This window comes from Scyliorhinus canicula, chromosome 2 (assembly GCF_902713615.1).
Source record: "Scyliorhinus canicula chromosome 2, sScyCan1.1, whole genome shotgun sequence".
In the NCBI taxonomy this organism is placed as follows: domain Eukaryota; kingdom Metazoa; phylum Chordata; class Chondrichthyes; order Carcharhiniformes; family Scyliorhinidae; genus Scyliorhinus; species Scyliorhinus canicula.
Window position 1 is genome coordinate 116,003,191 of NC_052147.1, and position 26,111 is coordinate 116,029,301.

General features: G+C 44.6%; 1 protein-coding gene across 2 annotated transcripts; it reads left to right on the forward strand.

The window, feature by feature from the left end:
* Window positions 1-1,881: 1,881 nt before the first annotated feature.
* On the forward strand, window positions 1,882-24,896 carry plek2 (pleckstrin 2). 2 transcript variants are annotated; one of them, XM_038785545.1, is made up of 9 exons: window positions 1,882-2,109; window positions 6,624-6,788; window positions 8,222-8,403; window positions 10,128-10,219; window positions 14,486-14,673; window positions 16,782-16,883; window positions 19,621-19,704; window positions 21,015-21,096; window positions 24,197-24,896. In XM_038785545.1, exons 1-9 carry the CDS (start codon window positions 2,062-2,064, stop codon window positions 24,322-24,324), a joined length of 1,071 nt encoding a protein of 356 aa, XP_038641473.1. In that variant the 5' UTR covers window positions 1,882-2,061; the 3' UTR covers window positions 24,325-24,896. The 2 variants fall into 2 exon arrangements, with proteins under 2 accessions (XP_038641473.1, XP_038641479.1); XM_038785551.1 differs by lacking the exon at window positions 1,882-2,109 and adding an exon at window positions 6,392-6,494.
* Window positions 24,897-26,111: the final 1,215 nt, after the last annotated feature.

Genomic DNA, 26,111 nt, shown 5'->3' on the forward strand with positions numbered 1-26,111 from the left:
CCAAAATGTTGAATAAAACCCTAACACAGAACAAAGCAGAGGGCAACATTACTTTGAATTTTTTTTTGTAGAGCACATCAGATTCATTTCAACATGCGGACCCTTTCATTTTCTTGCACACGTGAACATTAACTTAAAGGGGTTGACCAGTGCATGACCTGCACGGGAATCTTAAGCTTAGACGGATCACTGGTGGCGGGGTCGAGAGAGGTGCTGGTGAAGTAATGCCAGGGGACACTAGTGTACATGGGGAAACTAACTCAGCATTTTCGGATAATGTCGCTGAGGGATCGCATGTAGATGGGAAATAGGAGGGGGCCAAGAATAGATCCTTGGGAGGCGCCAATGATATGGGAGCAAGGAGAGACGCCATTGTAAGTGATACTCTGGCAGGCAGGTTGGGTAGAGATGGTTATCATGGGATGCCATTTGAGACTTTGGTGATTGGTAAAGGCACCTCTCCAAACTTCTGCCACACCCCACATCTAATCAGACTCTAACACAACTCTCCAACTTCCACAACCTCATTCGGCCCATTATGTCTGCACTGGCTCTTCAAACTAACAATGCAACCAGTGCCATTCGACCACTTTCTGCCCATAACCCTGCACATTCATCCTTTTCAGATAACAATCCATTGCCCTCTTGAAAGCTTTGATTGAATCTGCCTCCATCACACTCAGGCAGTGCGTCGCACATCCTAACCACTCGCTATGTGAAAATGTTTCTCCTCCTGTCACCACTGCTTCTTTTGCCAATGACCGTGAATCTGTGCCTCTGTTCTTAATCTTCTCTCCAAAGGGAACAGTTTCTCCCTATCTACTCTGTCCAGATCTCCAGGAACTTGTCTGCACAAACAACAACACAAAAAAAGCCCATAAAATTTGATCTACGTTGTGCAGTCCTTCCAAAATATCTCTCAAGTCCTGGTATCTTCCTGTGCAAATGTGGAAGGCTATTGTGTAATTCTGGGCTGGAATCTCTAGAATTGCAGAGGCTCAGCCCCCATCATCTGGAGAGTTACCATTAATTGGCAGAAGGTGGGACTTCCATTTTTATTTGGACAGAAGCCCTGTCTTGGAGAACTGCTGGCCAATCCAGCCCCTCGAAGCACAGTGCTGCAGTGGCCAGGAGAGGCATGGCAGCAATGTACATGGGGCTAAATGAAGGTATGTGGCAGGGATCCCAGGAGGGAGGGTAGAGGATTCCGAGGTGGGGTGTGTTGGGAGCAATTGGGGGATGGGGAGGTCCAAAGGTCTCCGAGCCTTGAGGAGAGGGCGTCCCCATTCAGAGGGGACCTTCTGATGGAGGTGCCCTCCCCCCCTCCACTTCCCACCCAAGATTTAGGTTTGGTAATTTTTCTCCTTCTTCCTTGAACTCTTTTGAAGTCAAACAATTATACTAAAAGAAACAAACTCAGGGAGTCAAAGAGGGTCTCTCCTGATAGAGGCGCTACCCATCTTTCCCCCTTGATTGTCATTTGCCTGCCAACCTAAAAATTGAGGCTGGGCAAAAAAAGGTCTTTAAGTGGTCAATTAAAGGCCTTAATTGGGACAAGGGCAGGGCAGCACAGTGACACATTGGTTAGCGCTGCTCCCTCACGGCGCTGAGCACCTGGGTTCGATGCCGGCCCGGGTCACTGTCCATGTGGAGTTCGCACATTCTCCCCATGTTTGCGTGGGACTCACCCCACAACCCAAAGATGTGCAGGGTAGGTAGATTGGCCACGCTAAGCTGCCCTTTAATTGGAGAAAAAAATAATTGGGTACTCTAAATTAAAATAAATATTTGGGGCAAGGGCTCTGACCCTTATTTACTTGCCACTTGAATTCCACAGGCACCTGAAAACATGTTCTATTCACAACACCGGCTGGTCAAAACCTAGTCTAGCTTAAACATCCTGCAGGCAAACATTACTCAGAATTAATCATGCTGACTGCTCCCAAGGTGTGGAGGGGGCGGGGCGACTCATCGGCATGCCTCAGACACATTTCCGGAGGTATTTAAACTTTAGCAGTCTAGTGTTGAACACAGAGAGAATCTGGACCTTTATCCGTCAACATGCAAGGGGAAACAGCCGTATCAAGGGAAGGATTCTTAGTCAAAAGGGTAAGAGAATCTTATTCATTATAAACTGCGTGTCGTAACCAGTAAAGTGAATTATTCCCCAGTATTGCTTGACATTAATAGACAGCTTTAAATGTGAATCAGTGGAAATCAGGATTGTTTCTAATGGGCAATTGGTGCCGCGATAAGATTGAGAAAAGTTTCAGTATTGTAATACTTTGAGGGCCTTATTCCTTATTCTCCTCACATTACCCCCCCCCCACCCCGAGTGGTATCGTTAGATTTGTTTGTTCCCGCAGTTGCTTGCCCTGGATACAAGCGTACATAACAATTTAAGTATCCGCAGGTTAGGAAATGTGTACATTCACCTACTGATATTTCTTCCTGTGTTCATTAAGCATCTCTCCAATGCCACCGTTGACTGAGACTCTTGTATCTTCCTGTTGTTTCCATGATGTGGTGCTGAGGATACCAAGATCTTGTTTTTTCTTGAACAGCTGTAATGCTAAATCACAGGATGGAGTGAAAGTAAAGTGCTTATGTTTGAAAAACGCTTTAGCTATACAAAAGCTCTCTTCCTTTGTTCAGGAGAAAGAGACGATAATCTTTCATGTGGGTGCTGTTACCACTCTGCGTAGCAAGATTGAAGAAAGGTGACATGGGCAGTATTAGGACTTCTTTGTTATTTATTGCAAGGCAAAATGGACCGAATGGCTTCCTTCAACCATCTTGAGTTCTCTCTGCCGCTATTTTGGGCGTTAAAACTGCTGGAACAAAGCTCCACGGGCGCAAGACATCCTCAGGAACCTTGCTCAAGTGATTCACACATGAGCGAAGACAGAGAGAATGCCAATGTGGATATTTGGCTGTGGAAGGAATCGCAGCTAAGCCTGATCTTGTCTTTACCTAACGTCCAAACACATGGGGCTTTGTAACTGGAGTTAACAGATCCAAACTGAAGCAGTGAATCCAACCGTTGCCCCCCCCCCCCCCCCCCCCCCCCGGATAATAGCCAGCCGATAATAGCCAGCCAATTGTACTCTCAGCTACTGAGATAAGCTAACAGATCAGCTGTGGAACATTTTGATCTGAATGACTGACTCTCACACCACAATATACAGTAAAAGGTCAAAGGAAAGAAAAATTTATTTATTTTTCTCTCAAAATGTATCTGTTCAGTGGACCAGTTCCCCCAGTTATGTTAGAACTAACAGTTCATTGCACCATATCCTCAAGTTAGTGAGAAACCAAGATGGCAAAGAACTTGGAAAAAAATATTGACTATTCTATTTTCTGTGCTTTGTCGGTTGGTCGTTTTTTTTTTGCTACTTGCTGGTTCTCATTTCTATGTCCTCCCTACCTCATCGTATTTAATGCAATCAATGCTATTCAATGTACAGCCAGCTCTGCAATTAGCATTTAAATATGACAAAGCCAAACCAGAAAGTGCTGGAAAATCGGAGCCGGTCTTGCAGCAGCGGTGTCGAGAGAAAGACGACATGATTTAATGACCTCATCACGGACGACTTGGTGACGCGATGAGGTCAGTGAATCTCACGAGAGGCATCTTGTGTGATTCACGACGCTCAGAATGCCTCGTGAGATTTAATGGAATCTTGCGAGACGGTGGATCTGGTTCTTGCCCTTGTTAGGCTCATTTAAATATGTTTACACCAGATTCTCTTGGGGCCCGAAAATTAATGGCTTCTCCTGGGAGACCTCGCCATGGGGTCATTTAGCACTGGTTTCCACAAATGTGGGCTAGGCACAACAGCATCTGGGTGGGGTCTCCCAGGCCACCCTGGGCGGTTGGGCTCAGGACAGGGTGGTACCCTTGCACTCCTGCCACCTAGGCACTTGGCACTGCCAGACTGCCACCCTGACATTGCCACCCAGGCAGTGCTACTCTGGCACTTGCAGGGTGGCACTGCCAGGCTGCCAGGAGCACTGCTGGGTGCCAGGTTGCCTGGGCAAGGGATCAGGTCCAGGGGCCCTTGCCCTTAAGAGATGGGGTGAGGGGGGGGGGATCGAGGACCCTGTAAGAGGTAGGTTGGGGGTGCGGGGGAGGGTCCAGAGGCCACATTAGATGCTGAGGAGGTCCAAAAGATCAGAGTGGCATTTAAAAATGGCGGCCTAATCCGGGAATACTCTTCCTGCACTGGTGAGCTCAGCCAGTGTTACGTGATTGTTAAAGTGTGGCCTTGGCGGGGAGTTGCTCGCTCAGGCCAAAATGGCAAAATGCCATTAAATAGCGATGTCGATCTCGGCACTGCAGGCCTCGAGAAACACTCTGCTAAACGAGCCAGAAACGGTACTCTGATTCTGTTCCGCTAAATTGCACCCAGGATTAACAGGTGGAATTTTATAATCCAGTCATAGCTGGGGCTGGGCGGGGAAGTGCAGTGAGTCGTTCAAAAGTCCACTGACTTCAGCAGGAACGGAAATTCCTACCCACAGGAGTGTGGGAGGGGCGTAACATTCAGCCCACGAGTTGAAATTGACTCATATCCAACTCAAAAGGTAATCTTCACACCAGAAAAAACATAACTCTCTCTCTCTCTTTCTGCACACCAGGCCTGCTGGTTTATTTCAAGCATTTTTGCTTTTATTTCAGGTTCCAAAATCCATGGTATTTTCTTTTTGTTTTTATTTGATATTAAGTGATCACACGTCCAACTTGAAATCCTGATTAATTAATACTGTATTTAAATATTAGAATAAAAATAAAACACTGCAGATGCTGGAAATCTGAAATAAAGGCATAAATACTCAACCGGTCTAGCAACATCTGTGGGGAGAGTATAGAGTCGATGGGCCAATTTTCCAGCCTAGTCGTGCCCAACTGGGTGATACAAAGAGGCTGTTAAATCTCATGAGATTCAGATCCGCATATTTAAATGAGTCATTAGGCTGACTTAAATATTCATGCACTTAATCTCCATGTGTCCGGGAACTAATAGCCTCCCCATTAATTCCCTCGACCAAATGCCATTTAGTACTGGTCCACACAAACGTAGACCAGGCATAATGGCACCTAATGGGGGTCTCCCAGGCCATTGGAGACACCTGGGTGGTTGGGGACAGGGCACGGTGGCCTCTGGCTCTCCCTCTGGCACCCGGGCACTTTGGCACTGCTAGCCTGGCAACTTGGCACTGCCATCCTGCCACTGCAAGGTGCCTGCATGGCGCTGATCTGGCTTGAGGGGAGCCAGGCCCATGAAAGGCAGTATGAAGGGTGGCGAGGGGGTGGTGGTGAAGGGTGGGTACGAAGGGGCTATGAAGTTTGGGAGGGGGTTAATGGTGGGTGTCCTGGAACAGTGGGACCTGAAAGGGGCGTTGGGAGGCCTGAAAAGGGGGTGCCCTCAGTGACCCCATAGCAGGGTGTTCTCACTGGGGAAGTGGTGGTGGGTAATGCCCATGTGAGCGGGGGGGGGGGGGGGTTACATTGCCCATGGTTGGACGGTTGTGTGGGACCTTCAAGCTTACTTAGACATCGGGACACCCTTTCAAAACGGTACTCCGATCTCTGAGGAGCCAGTCTCACCATCGAGTTCAGCTCACCAATGATGGAAACATTTCTAAGTGTGGACTTGACCGGGGAGAAACTCTCACAAGGCCCAGAAAAATGACCAAGGTCGCGGCCATGTTATGCCCAACTTGGGACGTGGCGCCGCCGGTAAATCTCGCGAGAGGCCTCTTACGAGATTTACCTGGCTCGCTACACCTCACGAGATCTAACGGGATCTCACGAGACATCGCGATCGAATGGGCGCTGCCTTAATTCACATAATCAAATGTGCAGTAAGGCTCCCATGAATATGCACTTTTCGGAGTTACCTAAGGCATGGGATCTAATCCCCGCGCTTCAGGGACCCTGAGCGAGTGCCGGTTAGCACTGGTGGACCAGGCTTATTGGTACTTTGGGGCGTCCCCCAGACAGTCAGGGGCCCCTAGATGGTCGGGCTCTGGGCAGGGCAGGTTTATTTCTTACATGTTTTTGTACTGTGTTCCTTTATTTATAAAACTCAGGTCTAAGTATAATTTATTAACTATTTTTTCAACCTGCCCTGTCCTGCCACCTTCAATGATTTATACACCCAGGTCCCTCTGCTCCTGTTTAACGCCCTCCCCGCCGACAGACGCAAGTTAAGCTTTCTGTAATTAATGATTTTAATAGGTTTTAATTAAATAATTAAGCTGTTGCATAAAAACATGTTAGCAAGACTAAAGAATCAAAACACCACACAGTTCACTTAAAAATCATGGTTTTACTGATATTTGATAACTGAAATGATTAATACATCGGAAAACCATAGTAGATTTAGACAGGATATGGTCACCACATTTTCTTAGAGCTCCTGCACCTCATACTCAACTAGTAAAGAATTGTCCCAAGGTTATCAAAATTCAGCGCTGATGTGGATAAGGTACATTTTCTTGTGTAAAAATTAATATGGTCTGCGAATGTCTGTAATCGTCTCATGTGGCATTTCTGGGTGATTCTGCTATGTAGGGTATGCGCTACAGAGGATTTTAAGATGAGCGTTTAATTTCAGGGCCACATTGTTCACAACTGGAAAGTGCGATGGTTCATATTGTCCAAGGATAAGATTCACTACTATAAAATAGAAGGGGGAAAGAAGGAGGCTCGTCCCAGACGTACCATTTCTCTGGAAGGATGTACTCTTCACTGCCCCTGCATGGAATATGCAAACAGGCCGGTAAGAATTATAAAGCATGTTTGTGCGTCCATAAAATTATAGAGCATGTTTGTGTGTTCATAAAATTAGGATAGAATCATAGAATCATACAGTGCAGAAGGAGGCCATTCAACCCATCAGGTTTGAACTAACCCTCTGAAAGAGCACCCTAACTAGACCCACTCCCGTGCCCTATTCCCGCAACCCCACCCAATATGCTCACCTTTGGGCACTTAAGGGGAAATTTAATATGGTCAATCCACCTAACCTGCACATTTTTGGACTGTGGGAGGAAACTGGAGCACCCGGAGGCAACCCACACAGACAAAGGAAGAACACAGTCACCCAAGGCCGGAAATGAACCTGGCGCTGTGAGGCTAACCACTGTGCCACCATGCTGCCCTAAATTATAAAGCATGTTTGGGTGTTTATAAAATTCTAAAACATTGTTTCTGTACTTTATGCCAATGGATTTCTTTCTTTTAACTGTACAATTTTACGAATGAATTGAAGATGCAATTGCACCATTTCTTTATGATACTCTCTCTCTTGTTCGATAGCTTCACAATTCCTGACTGATTTCCCTTTCCCCATAACACAATCGGGTCACTTCAGGCCATTGCAGTGACCCTATTACCCCTTCAACCGAGGCAGCTAACAGCATTGGCAGGCATCAAGTCTGGAACTGTTTGATCCGTATGACATTGTTTTACACAGCACTTAACAGAACTGAGTTTTCCTTCAAAGCCATGCTTTAAGGAATGCAAAGCACACAGTTTAAAAAATATATATTTCATGGAATGTGGGTTTCGCTGGCATTTGTTGCCTACCCCAAATTGCCCTTGAACTGGGGACATTTCGGGATCCATTTTATTCATTCCTGAAATGCGGGGACCTTGGCAATGTTTCCTAATTGCCCTTGAAGATGGTGATGAGCCGTCTATTAACTGCTGCAATCAGGTGCTGTTAAGGAGGGAGTTCCAAAATCTTGACCCGGTAAAGGAATAGAAAAATATTTCCAAGTCAGGATGTTGTGTGACTCTGAGGGGAACTGGTGATTTTCCCATGTGCCTACTGCCCTTGCCCTTCTGGCTGTTCAAGCTTGCAGCTTTGGAAGGTGCTGTCGAAAAAGTCTTTGTCTGTTGCTGCAGTGTGTCTTGTTTCTCGTACACGTACTGCTGCCACTGAGCATTGATGGAGGGAGTGAATGTTTAAGATAGTGGATGGATGTCAAAAGAAGTGAACTTCTTTGAGTGCTGGAACTGCACTCATCTTTGGTTACCTTTTTGGTTTCCTTTTTGGTCAATGGAAACTCTTAGGAGATTGATAGTGGAGGAATTCAGTGATGGCAATGCTGAATGTCAGGGGAAATGTTCAGACTCTCTATTGTAGGAGAATTTTGTCAGAGAGAACAAAAGTTTTAGAAGCAAATTGTATCTTTACCTATTTTCCAGTTGTTGATTAAATTGAAGGCAAAGAATTCCGTTGAGCATTTCCTAGAAGCATCTTCCCGTGAGCATCGGGATTCCTGGGCTGCAGACATTGAAAAAACAATCAGAGCTTCTAACCCAGATCGCCAAGAGCAACCAAACTCTCCAGCTGTGCTCTTTGACATACCAGCAAACGTCTGCCTCAGGTAAATGTTTCTAGTTTACTGTTAATATGTCTTGCTTGTTCTCCTCCAAGAATTTTCAGTTTCTGGTTTGCAGATTGTTAACTTATTCAAGACTATAGTTCTACACAGAGTGACAGTTCTGCAATCCTATTGGTGCAAGCCAAGAACGTCAACTTAACCACTTGGCATCTGATGGCCAAGGATGATCCTGTCTTCATCCAATATCTACACATTTTCAGCTGGAATCACTGTAATAGGAATTAAAGAATCATAGGCCAGGGTTTTCCGCCCTTCCCCACGTGCCGTGTGTTTCCACAGCGGAGGTGGCTCACCATTGGCCGGCAGGATCTACCGGTCCCTCCGAAGCCTATGGTGTTTTGTATGGCTCTCTCACCTCCCATGGAGGTTTGCCTTCAGGAGGACTGGAAGATCTGGATGGCCAGAAAGGCCAGAAAATCCCGCCCGTAGAATCTTGTAGATCAATGCCATTCAGTCCCATCGTTTCCATGCTGGCTCTTTAAAACATTTATCCAACTCCACTCTCCTGCTTTTCATAGCCCTGTAATTTTCCCCTTATTGACAGTATGAATCCAGTTTCTTTTAAAATTTACTATTAAATCTGCTTCCACTATCATTTTGGGTCGTGTATTCCAGGTCATCACAGCTCAGCTAGTACACCCAACGTTAATTGCAACAGACCTAATACCACCCTGGCTGAGATTATAGGGATCAAACCCAGGATCGCTGTGGTTTCTGAGCTTCTACAATCTCAGCCATGGAGAAAATCAAAGCAATATCTTTCAGAGTGAAGTTACAGCAGCACCTTACTGATGCACCTGTTTTGAAAAATGTTCATGGCTGACCTCCATAATACAGAGACTTGTGGGAACTCTACCGTATAAGTGTGGCAATTATATATCTTTGATATGATCTACTTTATATCATAACAACCGGGGAAGAAGCTGAGCGTGATTACTGTACACCAGTGTATTAAAGTTATTTTCAGCAGTTCAAGGAGAAAGCAAGTGCTTTGTTGGTGGTCACCTAAAATAAACCTGTTGCTTAATGTCTCAAATACTTTTATGTGTAGGATGTTTAATGTTATCCCCACCTTCTGTTATTCAGTAAGGAGGAAATACAGTACATTGGATTGCACATTGATTCTGATCTATTACTATTTTAACAGCTTTTCACTAATATTCAGTTCAACCATAAAATCAAGGACCCAGACATTAATATCACAGCTATTAAAATTAACCTAATTAAATGTTAATTACCTTGGAACATTAGCTACAGTTGTGTAGTCGCTGGACAAGTAATGCAAAGACTTGGCTTAATACGCCAGAGAACGTGAGTTCAAATCTCACAGAGGAAGCTTGAGAATTTGAATTTAGTTTTGAAAAGAAAATTGGAAATCAAAAGCTGGTACCCGTAAAATGACCTTTAATCTATTGGATTGTCAAAAAAAAACACTGCTTTACTAATTCCTTCAGGGAAAGCAATAGGTTATCCTTACTCAGTCTGGTCTCTATGTGACTCCAGGCCCACATCAATATCATTGATATTTAATATCTCCCTGAAGTGGCCGACCGAGATCTCATTTGTATTAAAGTTATTTTCAGCAGTTCAAGGAGAAATTTTCAGGCAAATTAGGAATGGGCAATAAATGCTTTGTCAACAGCTCCCCACATCCAAGAATGAATAGATAACTAAAATAAATAATGCTACCTTTTTTAAATTTATAGTCACTTAATCATTGACATGCAAGAAACCGGCAATGGGATCAAAGAGATGACAAATGGCGAATATGGGAATACCTACAAACTGTGCTTTACAGGTAAGCAAGGGAATTGTGGAACCCCAGAGAAAGCTTAAGTTTTTTTTTTTTTACCCGCTATTTTTATTCTTTCTGATTTTCTTCCCTCCTTGCCGGAACATATGGGCCGGGATTCTTCAAAATGGCGACTGTGTTGACGATGGCGTAAAAACCAGAGTGTTTCACGCCGGCGTCAACGGGCCTCTTGGCCCTGCGATTCCATGGCCCACAGGAGCAGGGCCAGCATGGCGCAGGAGTGCTCCACGTCACTCCAGCTGCTGATACCTGGCCCTGCACTGCAGGCTGCGGGTCTGCGCATGTGCGCTTCCGCGCCGGCCCTGTGCGACATAGCGGACCCACACAGTGGGCCGGCGTGGAAGAAGGTAGGCCTCCCCAGATCGTGCCCACCCACCAATCGGTGGCCCCCGATCGTGGGTCTGCCCGTCGTTGAGGCCCCCCCTGCCCGGAGACTGATTTCCCCCCCCAAAAAAAGACGGCCACCACAGCCGCGACGCCGAGCTCCTGCTGGGTGGAACCATACGTGAACCGCGTTGGCGGAAATTCGGCCGGACGACCACGGCGATCGCCGCAGGGGCCTATTTCAATGGCCTCCGACCGGCGCCGCGTCGACCATGCGCGCGCGACTGCCGCTGAGTCTCTGGTCACCAGAGGTTTGCGTCCCGATGTCTGACTCGATTGTGGGTCTGATGCCCCATTCTCCACCCCCACGCCGAGCGTGATTGCGGCGCAGAGGCTCTGAGAATCCTGGCCATTGTTCCAGACAATCCTCTGTGGCCATTCGTCATGTGTATACTTTTAGCAATGAGTATCAACAGGCTGTGGAGGGATCACAGTTAAGCCAATGCTCTCTTCATCTGACCACATGCCATCCCACCCCTCCCAACACATGTACACCTTCCAGTTACAGTGACTGGCTATCAGGGCAGGAATCTTAGCCAATTATCCCCCTCCCCCACCCCAAACAGTGCTTCTGTTTCATCCAGAAGGTTAGTATCGCCACTACAACTGAATGTCCTACAAACCTGCCAAGTGTCCCTCAGTTCGAATGGCACTTGCTCATTTCTGTTTAATAATATGAAGGATTATTTTGAACCCTTCAATGCCGATGTTTCCTTTCCCATAAGGATTCAATCACAAGAAACTTTTTTAGATGAGACATCAAGGTTAAATAGAATAACATTAACCTAATCCCAATTACCTGCTCTGGTTCTTCATTATCCCTTTATTCCCATTCCCATTTATTCCGTCTGTTTAATCTATGCTTAAATGTTGACATTGTTTCAATCACTAACCCCAGTAATCAATTCTACAGTCTCACAACCCAGTGTGCCAAAAGGTTTATTCTGCTTCAAGCCCAAAATGTTTATTCCCTTGCTTCCAACCAAGCGTCTAGTAGCTTCTGTGTTTGTTTACTTACCTCTGAGTCCACACCCAGGCTTAACGAATTCAGCATAGATCAGTTATCAGACTCTTATATCGTACATTGTAATGTAAATGTCGCCATAGTCCCAGATGTTGATATGCTGCTCTCCCCTTTTGGGGCTGACTGTTGGTGATTTAACCTCAGGCAAGGCACAAAGTTGAGGAGGTGGGGCATTCATGAAAAACCTCAGCCGGTACAGGAATTGAACCCACACTGTTGGCATCACTCCGCATCACGAATCAGCCAATTGAGCTGACCGACCCCCAGTTGAACACTACACTTTGGCAGGTGGCATTGTACCATATTACCCACGATATCTGTCCTATAGCCTAGAATTCAAAATTGCACACCATACCCCAGCTGGGATCCTACTAAGGATTTATATAAAATCACCAATACACTTTGACTTCTATTATACCTGCAAAGGAACAAACTTAGATTTAAAAATCTTGACTGATTTAAAATTAAAACTAATGTCACAATGTGAAGGAGTTCATATTTATGAAAGCAAACATTTTCTTAATATAGATAAGATGAATAAATAGGGAACTGTAATCTCCCAATGTAGATAAGGAATGCAACTATGTTCAGGAAGGTACAGTAAGTTACCTTTTGTAGCAACTACAGTTCTGTGAATTTAGTTTCTATTGTTGGAAAAAGATTTTATGGAAATGCATGGGGTTTTGTTTTGAATCTTTCAATGGTGGTTAAAAGAGGGTCCATGGATTTCGGTCATGGATCTGCCATGATATTAATGAATGGCAGAATAGGGCCCAGGGGCTCTCCAATCTTCTCCCGTTCTTTCATTCTTTTGTTCCTAAAATACAGGTTAGAAAAGTCTGAAGTTTGTCAGAAGTCAGAGAAAACAAATAATTTTAACAGTTGAAAAAAATCAGCATCGTCTCTCTAAATGTTGCCTCACAGCACCAGGTACCCGGATTCAATTCCAACCTTGGGTGACTACCTGTGCGGAGTCTGCATGTTCTCTCCATGTCTACATGGGTTTCTCCCAGGTCCTCCGGTTTCTTTCCACAGTCCAAAGATAATATTCTTATCCACCTAACTTACATGTAACAAAATTCAAGGATAAGTTGGCACCCCTGATGGTGGGGATGTTTGAAGAGGCGATAGTGAAGGGGGTGTTGCCACAAAGCCTGGGGCAGGCATCGATTTCACTGTTGCTAAAAAAAATAAGGATCCAACGGAGTGTGGATCGTATAGGCCCATATCACTTCTGAATGTGGACGCAAAAGTATTGGCGAAGGTACTGGTGGGTAGGCTGGAGGAGTGCCTCCCGAAGATGATAGGTGAGGATCAGACGGGGTTCGAGAGAGGGAGGCAGCTTTTTTTGAACATTAGGAGGGTTTTGAACGTCGTTATGGCACCGGCGGAAGGGAAGGAAACAAGAGGTGGTTGTGGCATTGGATCCTGAGAAGGCGTTTGACCGGGTAGAATGGGGGTACTTGATGGCAGTTCTGGAGCGGTTTGGGATTGGACCAAGATTTGTGAACTGGATAAAGCTATTATACAAGGAGCCGAAGGCGAGTGTCCGCACAAACAACATCAGCTCGAGATACTATTTTCTCCACCGTGGAACAAGACAGGGATGTCCTATGTCCCCCCCTGCTGTTTGCACTTGCGATTGAACCATTGGCCATCACATTAAGACGTTCAGGAGCATGGAAAGGAGAATAAAAATATATATTTTTAAAAGTTCGGTGGATAAGCCATGTTAAATTGCCACTGTGTTCCAAGGTTAGGTGGGATTGGGCGGGGCCTGGGTGGGTGCTCTTTCAGAGGGTCACTGCAGGCTTGATGGGCTGAATGGTCTCCTTCTTATATTCTATATTGTATTTCAGAAACTAGAGCACACATGGGTTTTTGGGAAACCAAAAAATGTAAAATCCTATTGAAATCAATGTGAAAAATAAGTTTTGTTTATTAGGAAAGAGGATAAACCTTGCGTGAAAATCAATGTGAATTGGTTCAGCGAGGGAGGTGGCGGGCCCGGGTGGGGAAGGAGATTACAATCAGGAATATTGAAAACATAAACTTGGTGAAATTTGTTTCTTTCTCTTTCTCCTTTGGGACAAGATTCCTGACAGCGGAGCTGAAATTGGCCGTCACTAAAATATTAGGGTCCAGGTGTCCTCCAGTGCCTCTATGTAATTCTTCTGTTATGATTCTAGTGTGACTAATCAACTGGCTAATTCACTGCTTTAACTTCTGATATACCAAGTTCGTAATGTTTGTTTTCGGGTGGGAACTGATGCTTGATAAGATTGCTTACTGAACAAGTCCAAAGAAAAGCCCAAGGAACAAGTGGAAAAAGATATAGTTTTTTTTAGGTATCTGCATCCTGGTCCCTTTCAGTTAATGTAAATGTTTACTTAGTAAGATAGCACGACGAGAAGGAACAGGGACATAAAACCATTTTAAAAGGAATGTCTAATTCCAATTGATATTAATAACCTTTTATATGTATACATCATATCAGATGTGAAAGTTATCAATAAGCTTGTGATATCAAGACTTCACTGTACTTCAGTTTTGGCACTGTGATTCAGTTTAATAAAGATTTAAATACATATTTGCTACCTTTTAAAAATGTGTCAATAGTAAAACTATTATCCTGTCTTTTAAAACGTAGCAAAAATGAAAACCGTATGTAATTTAGCACTGTGGCGCAAAACCACGATTTTACAGATTATCTATTTAGATAATGGGCCTGCAGGTTTGGGGAGCTCTGACTCTCCACTGAATAGTATGTGTTCCGTCAATCTCTCAACCAATTCTCAGTGAATGGAGATAATTATTTAATGTCTTTATTCTTCGGTTTAAAGGTGCTACTGTGATTGACTGGCTGGTGTCCAGAAATGTTGTCCAACTCCGTTCAGATGGTGTCACGATAGCCTCCCTCCTAACTGAAGATGATTTCATTATACCAGTTGGAGATAAAAGTACAAAAGCTACATGGAATATGGCTGGCACAGAAGTGTTCCTCGATGATTCTACAGCCCTTTATTGTTTTGTAAGTCACCAGTAGTGCACAGTATTGCTCTTTACCTTTTCGCCTTATTCATTTTCTCCTCTTCTGAAGGTGTTTATTCTTTACTGGACCATAGTTCCAGTACCACCATCCAAATTAGGATAGCCCTGGAGTCTCCTGGAGTGGGATGTGACTATCCAGGCATTGCTGCTAGCAACCTGAGAGAATTATGTCCTTTATCTCTTCTGCTATATTAACATTACCCCAACCACCCCCCCCTCCCCCACCCCCCCATGGCTCTGTGACATCAATGGCTGTCCTTACAGAACATCCTCCACCTCCATGACATCTCCCCTAGCCTGGCACAGGGCTCTGCTTAGGGTTTTTGTTTATACCATAATAAGCATCCTATCGTTATACTTTCTTTTTGCTTCTGGCCAACTGAGGGGATGGCGAGCATCAAGGTAATGTTACTGAACTAGTTATCTAGAGGCCTGGGCTAATGCTCCAGAGGCACGGGTTCAAATCCCACCACAGCAACTTGGGGAATTTAATTCAATTATTGTAATAAATAAATAGGGAATAAAATATGTCACATTATTGATGATTACAAAAATACCAGATTGTCTTTAAAAACCCAGCAACTTCACGAACATCCTTCAGGAGGGGAAAATCTGCCATCCTTACCTGGTCGGCCTACATGTGATTCCAGACCCACAGCAATGTGGTTGACTCTTAACTGCCCCCTGAAATAGCCGAGCAAACCGCTACGTTCAGACAATAGGGAAGGGCAACAAATGCTGGCCTCGCCAGCGAAACCCAAGACCCGTAAATTAATTTTTTAAAAACATATTCATAGTAAAAGCAAAATACTGCAGATGCTGGGAATCTGAAATAAAAACAGAGTGCTGGCAGCATTTGTGGAGTGAGAAGAGTTAATGCAACTCCTTCTGACTTATTCGGAACTGGCAGCAGAATGATATTCATAATTAGACTCGTAGAACTGTTATGGCACAGAAAGTGGCATCCAGCTTGACGTGCCTGTGCCGGTGAAAAAGAAACAATGAGAAACTAGCTGCCCATTCTATTCCCACCTTCCAACAACTTGTCCATGGCTTTGTAGATTACAGCAAACTTTAGGTGCAGATCCAGGCACCTTTTTTTAAACGAGTTGAGAGTTTCTGCCTCAACCACCAAACCAGACAGCAAATTCCAGACTCTCACTACTGTCTGGGTGAAGAGGTTTTTCCTCCTGTCCCCTCTAATCCTTCCACCAATGACCTTCAGTATGTGCCCCCTGGTAATTGGCCTCTCTACTAGAGGAAACAGGGCATTCCTGTCTAAGTATGGCAGGATCGACGGTGGTGTGCAGTCGCTTCTAATAATCCCAAAAGTTTTGTTTCTGCTTTACTTCCCAAAACTTTGCTAATTTTTTTGTTGTTGATCTTTGATTTGGAATTGTGGGTTCCAAGTTAATCTTAATGAATGTAAATTATTGAACCTGGTGATGTGGAGAAGAACATCTTGATGTGTCTGTGTGGTGTTTGTGCAGATGGAGATCGTTAAATCATACAGAGAAGGCCATTCGGCCCAATGTACCTGTGACAACTCTTTGAAAGAATTATCACTCAGCCACAGTCCTTTACTCACCTTGCCCTGCCCCTCCCCACAGAAGGTTTTTAAAAAAAAACTTATATCCAACTATTTTTTTAAACTGTCAATAGAATCTGCCCCCACCAACCTTTCAGGCAGCACATTCCAGTTTACAACCTGCTGTATAAAATAAATGTCTCCTCACTTTCGCCTCTTGCTCTTTTGCCAATTATTTTAAAGCTTTAACCTTTGGCTGCTGATGGAAACAACTTATCCTTGTATTATATTTTTGAAAATCTGGTAGACACATTGTCACAGCAAATTGTTGTCTAAAGCAAATGTACCAGTGATTGCACCAACAGAGTTCAACAGCACAATACTTGACACCTGCTTCATGTCGTTGTTAACCCCCCACCTGCCCCATTAGGTGCTGACGTCACGTTGGGCCTCCTAAAGAGGAAACCAGTGATATTTTAAAACACCCGTCCCAGTCATGAGGGTGGAGGCTGAAGGACGGGAAGCTATAAGTTAACTCGTGCATTCTGTATTTTCTGTAGGCAAAAAATGAGAGGAAGACTGACAATTCAAATGACGATATAGAAATACCTCTCATAGAACTGAGTGGCAAGATTGTGAAGCAAGGGTTTTTGATGAAGCAGGTAATCTGGGTCCTAATCTTTGCAATTCATTTAACTTGAAATGTGAATATTCTGTAATTAATTTAATTATGCTGAGCCCTGTGTTGGAAGAACAACAAAAAAGCTGCTTTACAATTGTTTACAATTTATGCCTACACTACATGGACTGCAGTGGTTCAAGAAGATGGCTCACCATTACCTTCTCAAGGGCAATTGGGGATGGGCAATAAATGGAGGCCTAGCCAAATCCTACAAATGAATTTTTAAAATATATTGATTGATGTAGTTTTTCACAGTAACTTCATTGCAGTGTTAATGTTAGCCTACTTGTGACAATAATAAAGATTTATTATTATTTAATGATGCAGCATGGTAGCATAGTGGTTAGCACAATTGCTCCAGGGTCCCAGGTTCAATTCCCGGCTTGGGTCACTGGCTGTGCGGAGTCTGCACGTTCTTCCCGTGTGTGCGTGGGTTTCCTCCGGGTGCTCCGGTTTCCTCGCACAGTCCAAAGATGTGCAGGGGAGGTGGATTGGCCATGATAAATTGCTCTTGGTGTCCAAAATTGCCCTTAGGGTTGGGTGGGGTTACTGGGTTATGGGGATAGGGTGGAGATGTGGGCCTAGGTAGGGTGCTCTTTCCAAGAGCTGGTGCAGACTCGATGGGCCGAATGGCCTTCTTCTGTACTGTAAATTCTATAAAGTGAATTTGTTAACAGGAGTATGACGGGCCTGAATGGATAGTGTTCAAGATCTGGCCTGTGCCAAGTTATCTGCCTCAAGGAAAGGTTGACCTGATGGAAAGTGTGACTGTGTAGATGTCAGTTAAAGGATCAGGTCTGGTTGTACAACCTCGTCATATATGACGAATGGCGGTTTGAACTCTGTACGAGAGATAAACGGACACCCTGGTATAATTTCCCAGCAATTCAGTGGCAGTAGTTTAATTTTGGGTGATGACGTAAATTGGCAAATCAGCTGCCCCTGTATCTCCCCTGCTCTTCATTTCAAATGACATTAGTTCAAACAATAATTGGGAGGGTTTTATATGGGGGTTCTAATCCGATTTTGTCCAGTATACACGATTGTCCCACTGTCTTCATAGCTGGGAAAGGAAACTAAATTGGAACATGGGGTGTGGACGGGGGAGTCAGAAGGGGAAATAAAGGGCCGGGGGTATTTAGGTATTGATGCCAAATAGGGTTGCCAGGTTGGCACTTGCTGGAAGTGCACGCACTATCTTGCTGGAGGCCGCCTCTTTATTGGCTACCTCTGCATTCACTATCCTATTAGAGAAGCCGGATGGGATCTCAACACTGCCAGTCCAATCAGAGAGCCAGCAGCTGTGGAGCCTCGGCAGCCACATGAGTAGAGGTGAGCCCTGCTGAGGCAGGGCAGGGATTGCGAGGGTGTCTCAACACGGTGGTTTATTTTGGGCCTTGGGTGTGGCCTTCCATGTCGTCGGCCCCCTCTTTGGGGTAAGGATCTTCCAGCTCTGATGCCCCACCCCAACCTGCTGTAGGCGACTGACTTTTTTTTCCTAAATTTAGATTACCCAATTATTTTTTTCCAATTAAGGGGCAATTTAGTGTGGCCAATCCACCTACTCAGCATATTTTTCGGTTATGGGGGCGAAACCCACGCAGACATGGAGAGAATGTGCAAACTCCACACGGACAGTGACCCAGAGCCGGGATCAGACCTGGGATCTCAGCGCCGTGAGGCAGCTGTGCTAACCACTAGGCCACCGTGCTGCCCTCAACAGGGGACTGACTTGAATGTGATGTCAACTCCTGCATATGGCTGGGAGTGGCCAGTGTGCAGTCAGCAAAATACCACTGGGTGGGGCCTCAAAGTTACCCCATAATTGAGGCCTTAATCATCATAATTGGCTTCCTAGTTCTGTGGTGCAGGAGCCAATTATGTTCCCTAACTTCCCAGGTGGTGGGAAAAGTTTGGAGCGTCATCCAGGTGCTCCTGCCCATTATTATCCCAGCCTACTCACCTCATGGGACCACAAAAATCCAGCCCAAAGTTTGCAAATAGTAGATTTGGCTTTTTTATTTTGTCAGAAAAAAACAAATTCATCACTTCAAAACTTTGGCCTGGATTTTCCATCTTGTTTATGTAGATTGGAACTAAAGGGAATGGTGACGGATTTGTGCACATTTTCACTTATTACCATTGCACTGGCTATTTTGAGAACTAATTATATGTTCTTTTCCATAATTGTTAACACAATTATTCATAAGGCTGCTTTGAATATACTCATGGTCCAATGGTATTGTGAATGAGCTAGCTCACTTTAGAACATAGGCCAGTTTTTCCAGTTGTTGTGTAAGTGAATTTTTGTCAATGTATTATGAAGTCAAATATTATCATGAAACACTGAACATAGAACAGTACAGCACAGAACAGGCCCTTCAGCCCTCGATGTTGTGCCGAGCAAATGATCACCCTACTCAAACCCACGTATCCACCCTATACCCGTAACCCATTGAAGAGTCAGTGTTTCTGCCAGACTAAATGGTTTTATATTCCATGTTGTAAAATACTGCCCAGCTTTGGCCTGTATTGTGCTCAAGACCAATTTAATGTATCATAGTGCATTCTAAGAGCTGCTTTACAATGCGAGAAGCCCAGAGACTCTGCTGAATGTCAATTTCCATGTAAATGTTTAGGAAAATATTATCTTTGTGAAACTTTAATCTTTCTGAATTCCGAGATCCTAAACATGGTGAATTTTGTTTTGCGATCAGGGGCACAAAAGGAAGAATTGGAAAGTGAGAAGATTTGTTCTGAGGTCCGAGCCTTCACACTTGCACTACTATGATCCCTGCAAGGTTGGTGTTGTCCATTTCAACTTCAGTTTTATGTGTGAATGTGTCTATTGCTTTTATTTTCTGCCATGCTGCTTCAAGATCAGTCGCTGGAGGGGTTCTCGTAGCAGAGTGAGGTGGAGGGGTTCTCGTAGCAGAGTGAGGTATCTGCCTCGACTCCTCTCCAAAAAAGCAAAATATTGTGGATGTTAGAAATCTGAAATAAAACAAAAAAAAATTGCCGATAATGCTCAGCAAGTCAAGCCATCAGAGTTCTGATGAAAGTTCATTTGACCTGAAATGTTAATTCTGTTTCTCTCTCCACCGATGCTGCCTGACCTGCGGAGTACTTCCATCATTTTTTTTTTTTTTGTTAATGCTCTGATACCTTTTTACTAATTAAGTCTGAAGTGTTTAGCACATATCCTGATCTCAACCACATCTAAATTACTCAAGCTGGTTTAATGGGTCTGTTAAAAATAGTAAACAAAGGAATATCATGTGAACATTTTCTCATGAACACTGAAATATAGTCAAAAGGCATCCTCCAGCCTGAATTGACTGTGTATTGTATATTTATAATATTTAAAGCTGTCACACAGCTGTAGCTCACTGGGTAACATTCGTTCCTCTGAATCAGAAGGTTCTGTATTAATGGGCCAATGCAGAGACTTGAACACAGATCTAAACTGACACTCCAGTACTGCATCTGAGGGAGTGCCACACTATGGAGGTAATGTCTTTGGGGGTTCAAAGTTATGAGGCTACTCCCACCTTCTTTACTAGATAGGTCTTACCTAATGCCTCATAAGGAGGCTGATCTTGGATCTCTAGTCTCTCACTTAAAATCCTTTCCACCGCTTCTCGTGATGAACTGTGATACCTTATCTCATGTAAAAGACATGTTGTAAGAGCAAAACAAAGTCCATTGTGGCATGGAAGATGACACCTACAAGTATTTAGCATTTGTTGGCACAATGGTGGTGCAGTGTGAACTGCAGGAAAAAGGCGAAAGCAGAGAGACACCCTGCATCGGCCATCCACTGCAAGGTTGATAGCTTGGGTCCTCTTTGACTATGGGATCATGCAAAACCAGCCAAGAGAGATGGGGAAGCAGAATGCACTCTGCTGTAATCAAATTCCTCAGTGTAAGTTTAGCTGTGAAGTGTGGCCCATAGAAAGACAAAAATATGGAATATTCAAAATAAAGATTCCTGTTTAAGTTGCAGTTAGTCTGCGCTGCTGGCATGTCTAACATTTCCAAACATTTATTTTGAGTAAATCATGAATGTGTTTTTCTCAACTGACCTGAAATAACTGCTTTGCATTATTAGGAAAAAAATAATCAGCCTGTTGGTGGGTTGTCACTTCGCGGCTGCTTGGTTTCTGCTTTGGAAGACAATGGAATCGCACCAGGTGAGACTTGATTTCCCAATATTAGAACAGGTGAAGATAGAGGGATTAGTTAAGCAAATTAACCAGTGAAATGTTGGGCAACATTCATGAGACGCTTAAAGTACAATAATATGAATGTGGCGATTACAGGTTTTGTGTGGGCGGGGAAAACCCCGAGAGTAAAGAGGGCACTCCTGGAACGGGGTCGCGGAGAGGGCAGCCTGGCCCTCCTGAGCTTTATTAATTATTACTGGTCGGCCAACATATTGATGGACAAGAAGTGGGTAGTGGGGGAGGGGTCGGCCTGGGACGAGTGGAAACGGCATCCTGCAAGGGTACGAGTTTGGAAGCTTTACTAACAACGCCCTTGCCGTTCTCGCGGCTTGGTACTCTACAAGCCCTGTGGTGGTGGCAACCCTAAGGGTGTGGGGGCAATGGAGGCAGCATATGGGATTGGAGTGGTCAGTGTGGTCTCTGATTTGTAACAATCACCGGTTTGTCCTGGGCAGGCTGGATGGGGGCTTCAGGAGGTGGCAGCAGGCAGGGATCGCAAGATTTGGGGATTTATTTATCGAAGAGGGCTTTCCGATCTTAAAGGCAGGAATGGGTTTCGATACCTTCAGGTCCGGGACCTTATACGAAGGCAAGTTCCAAGCTTTCTTCGCCTCCCCCTGAGGGGACTACAGGATAAGGTGATGTCAAAAACTGGGGTTGGCGAGGGGAGGATTTTGGAGATATACAAGGAGTTGGAGTGGGAGGGGACCCCGATCAGGAAGGTAAAGTGGAAGTGGGAAGAGGAGCTGGGAGGAGAGCTGGAAATGGAAAAGTGGGAAAAAGCCTTGAAGAGAGTCATTTCATCCTCATCCTGTGCCAGACTTGGCCTGATCCAGTTCAAAATGGTCCACAGGGCCCACATGACGGTAGCCCGCATGAGCAGGTTCTTTGACGAGATGGCGGGCAGATGTGGGCGGTGTGGAGGTAGCCCGGCTAATCATGTACATATGTTCTGGGCAAGTCCGAAGTTGAGGGGATTCTGGCAGGGATTTGCGGACGTTAAGTCCTGGAAGGGAGGGTAACTCCGAGTCCAGAACTGGCAGTATTTGGGGTATCGGATGATCCGGGGGCCAAGGGGGGGGGGGGGGGGAGGGAGGCCGATGTCCTGGCCTTCTCCTCCCTGGTGGCCCGGAGACTGATTTTTGCTGGGATGGAGGGACTCTGAGACCCCGAAGTCAGGTGTGTGGGTCAGCGATATGGCAGGGTTTCACAGCCTGGAAAAAAAATCAAGTTCACCTTGACAGGATCAATTCAGGGGTTCGCCCAGAGATGGCATTGACTTCTTCAAAGAAAATTGAACTTCAGCAGTAAAGGGGAGGGGGGGGGGGGGGGGGGGAGGAGGAGGAGGAAAGGGGGGGGAAGAAAATAGGACACATGGCAGTGTTAGATAAGGACAGGGAACTCAGTATACGGGTATTAGGGAGTAGTAGGGGACATTGTTCTTTTTTAGGATTTTTGCATGTGTCGGCCAACGGGTTGTTTAAGAGATGTTAATGTGTTAAACTGTGAAAATTACAAATGCTTCAATAAAATATTTTCTAAAAAAAATAAAATAATATGGTGATTTTGGTACTGGAGTAGCAATAGAGGCCATGGACTAGCAACAAAGGTCAATCAACTACTATAAACTTGGTGATTTTTGAGCTGATATCAAAATAGAAGAAAAAAGTCTACTGAATTATCATAAAGAACCAATTGGTTCCTTCAGAGGCCAGGTCCTGCAACTCTGACCCATTCTGATGTAAATGTTGCCACAGTCCCGGAGGACCATAGGCTGCTCTCCCCTTTAAGAGCTGACTGGTGGCGATTTAACCTGAGGGTCACCGCACCTCGGGTGAGGGGAAAGGTTGAGAAGGCGGGGCCGGTGTAGAGATCCAGTCTCGTGCTACCTGGTTGACTCTTAAATGCCTCTGAATCGGCCTAGCAAGATGTTTGATTGTTTAGACAATTGCAACTTAAGAAGAAAGTGCACCAAGACCTTCTTAGGCAGCAAGGGATAATAAATGAAGCTTTGCTGGTTTCACCAACATCATGGGAACAATTAATAAAACAAAAAAATAATAAAGTTTATTTCACTGACAAATGTTGGCAATAAGTTATACTGGCTTTCAACTGTTTTAAGGTGTTTTATCAGGTGTTGTAGAATTGCAAACTACTCAACTTATGAATTTCATTTAGAACATAGAACATTACAGCGCAGTATGGGCCCTTCGGCCCTCGATGTTGCGCCGACCTGTGAAACCATCTGAAGCCTATCTGACCTACACTATTCCATTTTCATCCATATGTCTATCCAGTGACCACTTAAATGCCCTTAATGTTGGCGAGTCTACTACTGTTGCAGGCAGGGCGTTCCACACCCCTACTACTCTGAGTAAAGAAACTGCCTCTGACATCTGTCCTATATCTACCACCCCTCAATTTAAAGCTATGTCCCCTCATGTTGGTCATCACCCTCTGAGGAAAGAGACTCTCACTGTCCACCCTATCTAACCCTCTGACTATCTTATATGTCTCTATTAAGTCACCTCTCAGCCTTCTCCTCTCTAACGAAAACAACCTCAAGTCCCTGAGCCTTTCCTCGTAAGACCTTCCCTCCATACCAGGCAACATCCTAGTAATTCTGTAATAAAGACCACGCTTTATTTTTGAATTTATGTATGCCGATAATTACCTCACGTGGAGAGGCTGCTCTCAGCCAAACTTATCAAATGAGACGTTAACTTAGGCAACACACCTGAGGAAGATGCTGTAATGAGCAACATGCACAATATGAACCTGAAAATAGAAGGTTGTCTGCTATACCCTTTCACAAGTGACAGAGCATCACTAAAAGGATAGAAAGGACTTCCAGAGTATTATTGGTCCTTTTCAAGTCTCTGTAAATCACCCAGTGCTCATGATGTTCCTCATTTAGAGATTTATAGATCGCTTCTGAGATGTGGCTTGTTAGGTAGCTATGAAGATTTGAGGTTCACCTCATTTTTTTTCTGTCAGAAGAAAAGTTGCTTTTTTAAACAATATAATGGACATAAATGCTTATCATTTTGATTATTTAATCTTTTAGGGATAAAGGGAAATGTTCAAGGCAATCTCTTCAAGATCATAACCACAAATGATGTGCATTATTACATACAAGCTGGCTCCCGTGCGGAAAGGTCAGAGTGGATCCAGGCAATCAAACAGTTGGCATAAACCTCTTGCAAAAGTGCCACAGTTGGCGGTAAAAAGGACAAAGGAAATGAACTGAAACAAGTGCTTCTGTCTCATGGCATTTGGATTGTTTATTTAAATCGCCAGAGAACACAGTTTTGATTGTGAAAAGATTTGTCAAATATTCTCTCTCTCTCTCTCTCACACACATCTACGTTGTCAACACGAGTTATCAATTGGCTTTGTGCTCTCTTTTGCTGGCGGAGTGAGTGAACGTGGCAGACTTTGAATATAAAACAACGACCGCAGGAGGTTCTAATCTCCAAACTTTGGGTTAATATTTTCAATTTGTCAATCTATAAATATTTTATGAAGTGAGAAATTACCAGATTGATGAGATTGCACTTAACGACCCCCAAGTCGGCATGCTCCATGGAAACCCTACCGCTCAATGGAATTTCAGACAAGATAGAAAGCGAAGTCTTTTGTAATTGTACATAATACCCAAATTATTATTTATGCACTTTATTTTTTCTAGATGTCATTTTGCAGTTGTTTTTTGTCATGTTTTTGCTCTTAATGTGTACCCAAATATAAATATCTTGTGGAAATAATTGCTGTATTTGGATTTTGCCTTTCTCTTAAAATACTATAAGTACTACTGAAAGTTGGCCTGAGGTTTTAAAAGTATAAAAAATCTCATTAATAATTAAAGGAGGAAGCTGGGAGTTTTGAAGTTATTCATCTTATCTCTGGCCAATCTTGAGTCAACTGATTGCTGCCAGTGGGCAGAGACAAGACTTTGCTACAAATGGTGTGTTCCTGGACTGGTGACTGACTGATGGAGAGGGTGGGAATGAACTGGGTTTCCCCACTCCTGATTGCTATCCAGTGATAACAGATAGAAGATAAACACGCACCATGTTTGACTGTAATCATTTCACAAACCAACTAGGTTGTTAAGGCTCTCCGAGAACGATGGAGCTGCTGACACCTGCGGAACCATATACAGTACGTTTTCAGGGAATGTTTTTTGCGTCCTTCCTTGTGGTCCAGTAGGTTTAGCCAGTGAGCAACTGATGCTGGCCACATGGGAAAGGGTGCAGGTTGATTTCCTGCTTCTCAAAACTTACAATCCCACCACTTTAACCTTCCTCAAACCCATGCTCCAATGTGCACCAATGACTGTGCGTGGATTAAATTGCCCTACAGTGGCTGTGCAAAACGGGCAATAGCCAATTAACCTCCCTTTTTACTTTGAAGTCAACGGAAAAGAAAATTGGGCAAGGTGTAAAACCGCATGCTGATTCGATATCGCACGTTCTGCATTACCAGCAAGTGACCAATTTCACCTCCTGTATCTTTGGCCGCGATCAAACAGCCACGCTGCATCTGAAAAGCAGATCGCCGCAGCGCAGCATGGCCCATAAAAGCCAGGAAACCCCACTTCCAGGATCTACCCAGCTCGCAACACCTTGCGAGATTCAATATGATCTTGCCAGACGCGGCGATGTAAATCCCATCCATTATGGGCAGGATCACTTTTTGGAAAAACTGCACATCAGAGCAAGACAGTTAGCCTCACTTTAATGTGCAGATTCCTGAGGTACCTGAGGCTTTGGTATTCATCCCCTTCACCTCCGAGAACACTGTTTAGGTGGGGACTAGATGGAATGGTACTAATGGGATCACCCAGGGTATCGGAGGCCCCCAGCTGCATGCCTTCTGGGCAGTGTGGTGCCCTGGCACTGTTTGTGTCACCCTGGCACCTGGTACCAGTCTGGCACTGCCAAGGTGCCTAGCTAGTATTTTATGTGCACGTGTGATAT

Coding starts and splice junctions, on each gene's coding strand:
- plek2 (XM_038785545.1), top strand. CDS start 2,062: ATGCAAGGGGAAACAGCCGTATCAAGGGAAGGATTCTTAGTCAAAAGG. Junction 19,705..21,014: donor ACTACTATGATCCCTGCAAG/GTTGGTGTTGTC, acceptor TTGCATTATTAG/GAAAAAAATAATCAGCCTGT. Junction 21,097..24,196: donor AGACAATGGAATCGCACCAG/GTGAGACTTGAT, acceptor TTAATCTTTTAG/GGATAAAGGGAAATGTTCAA.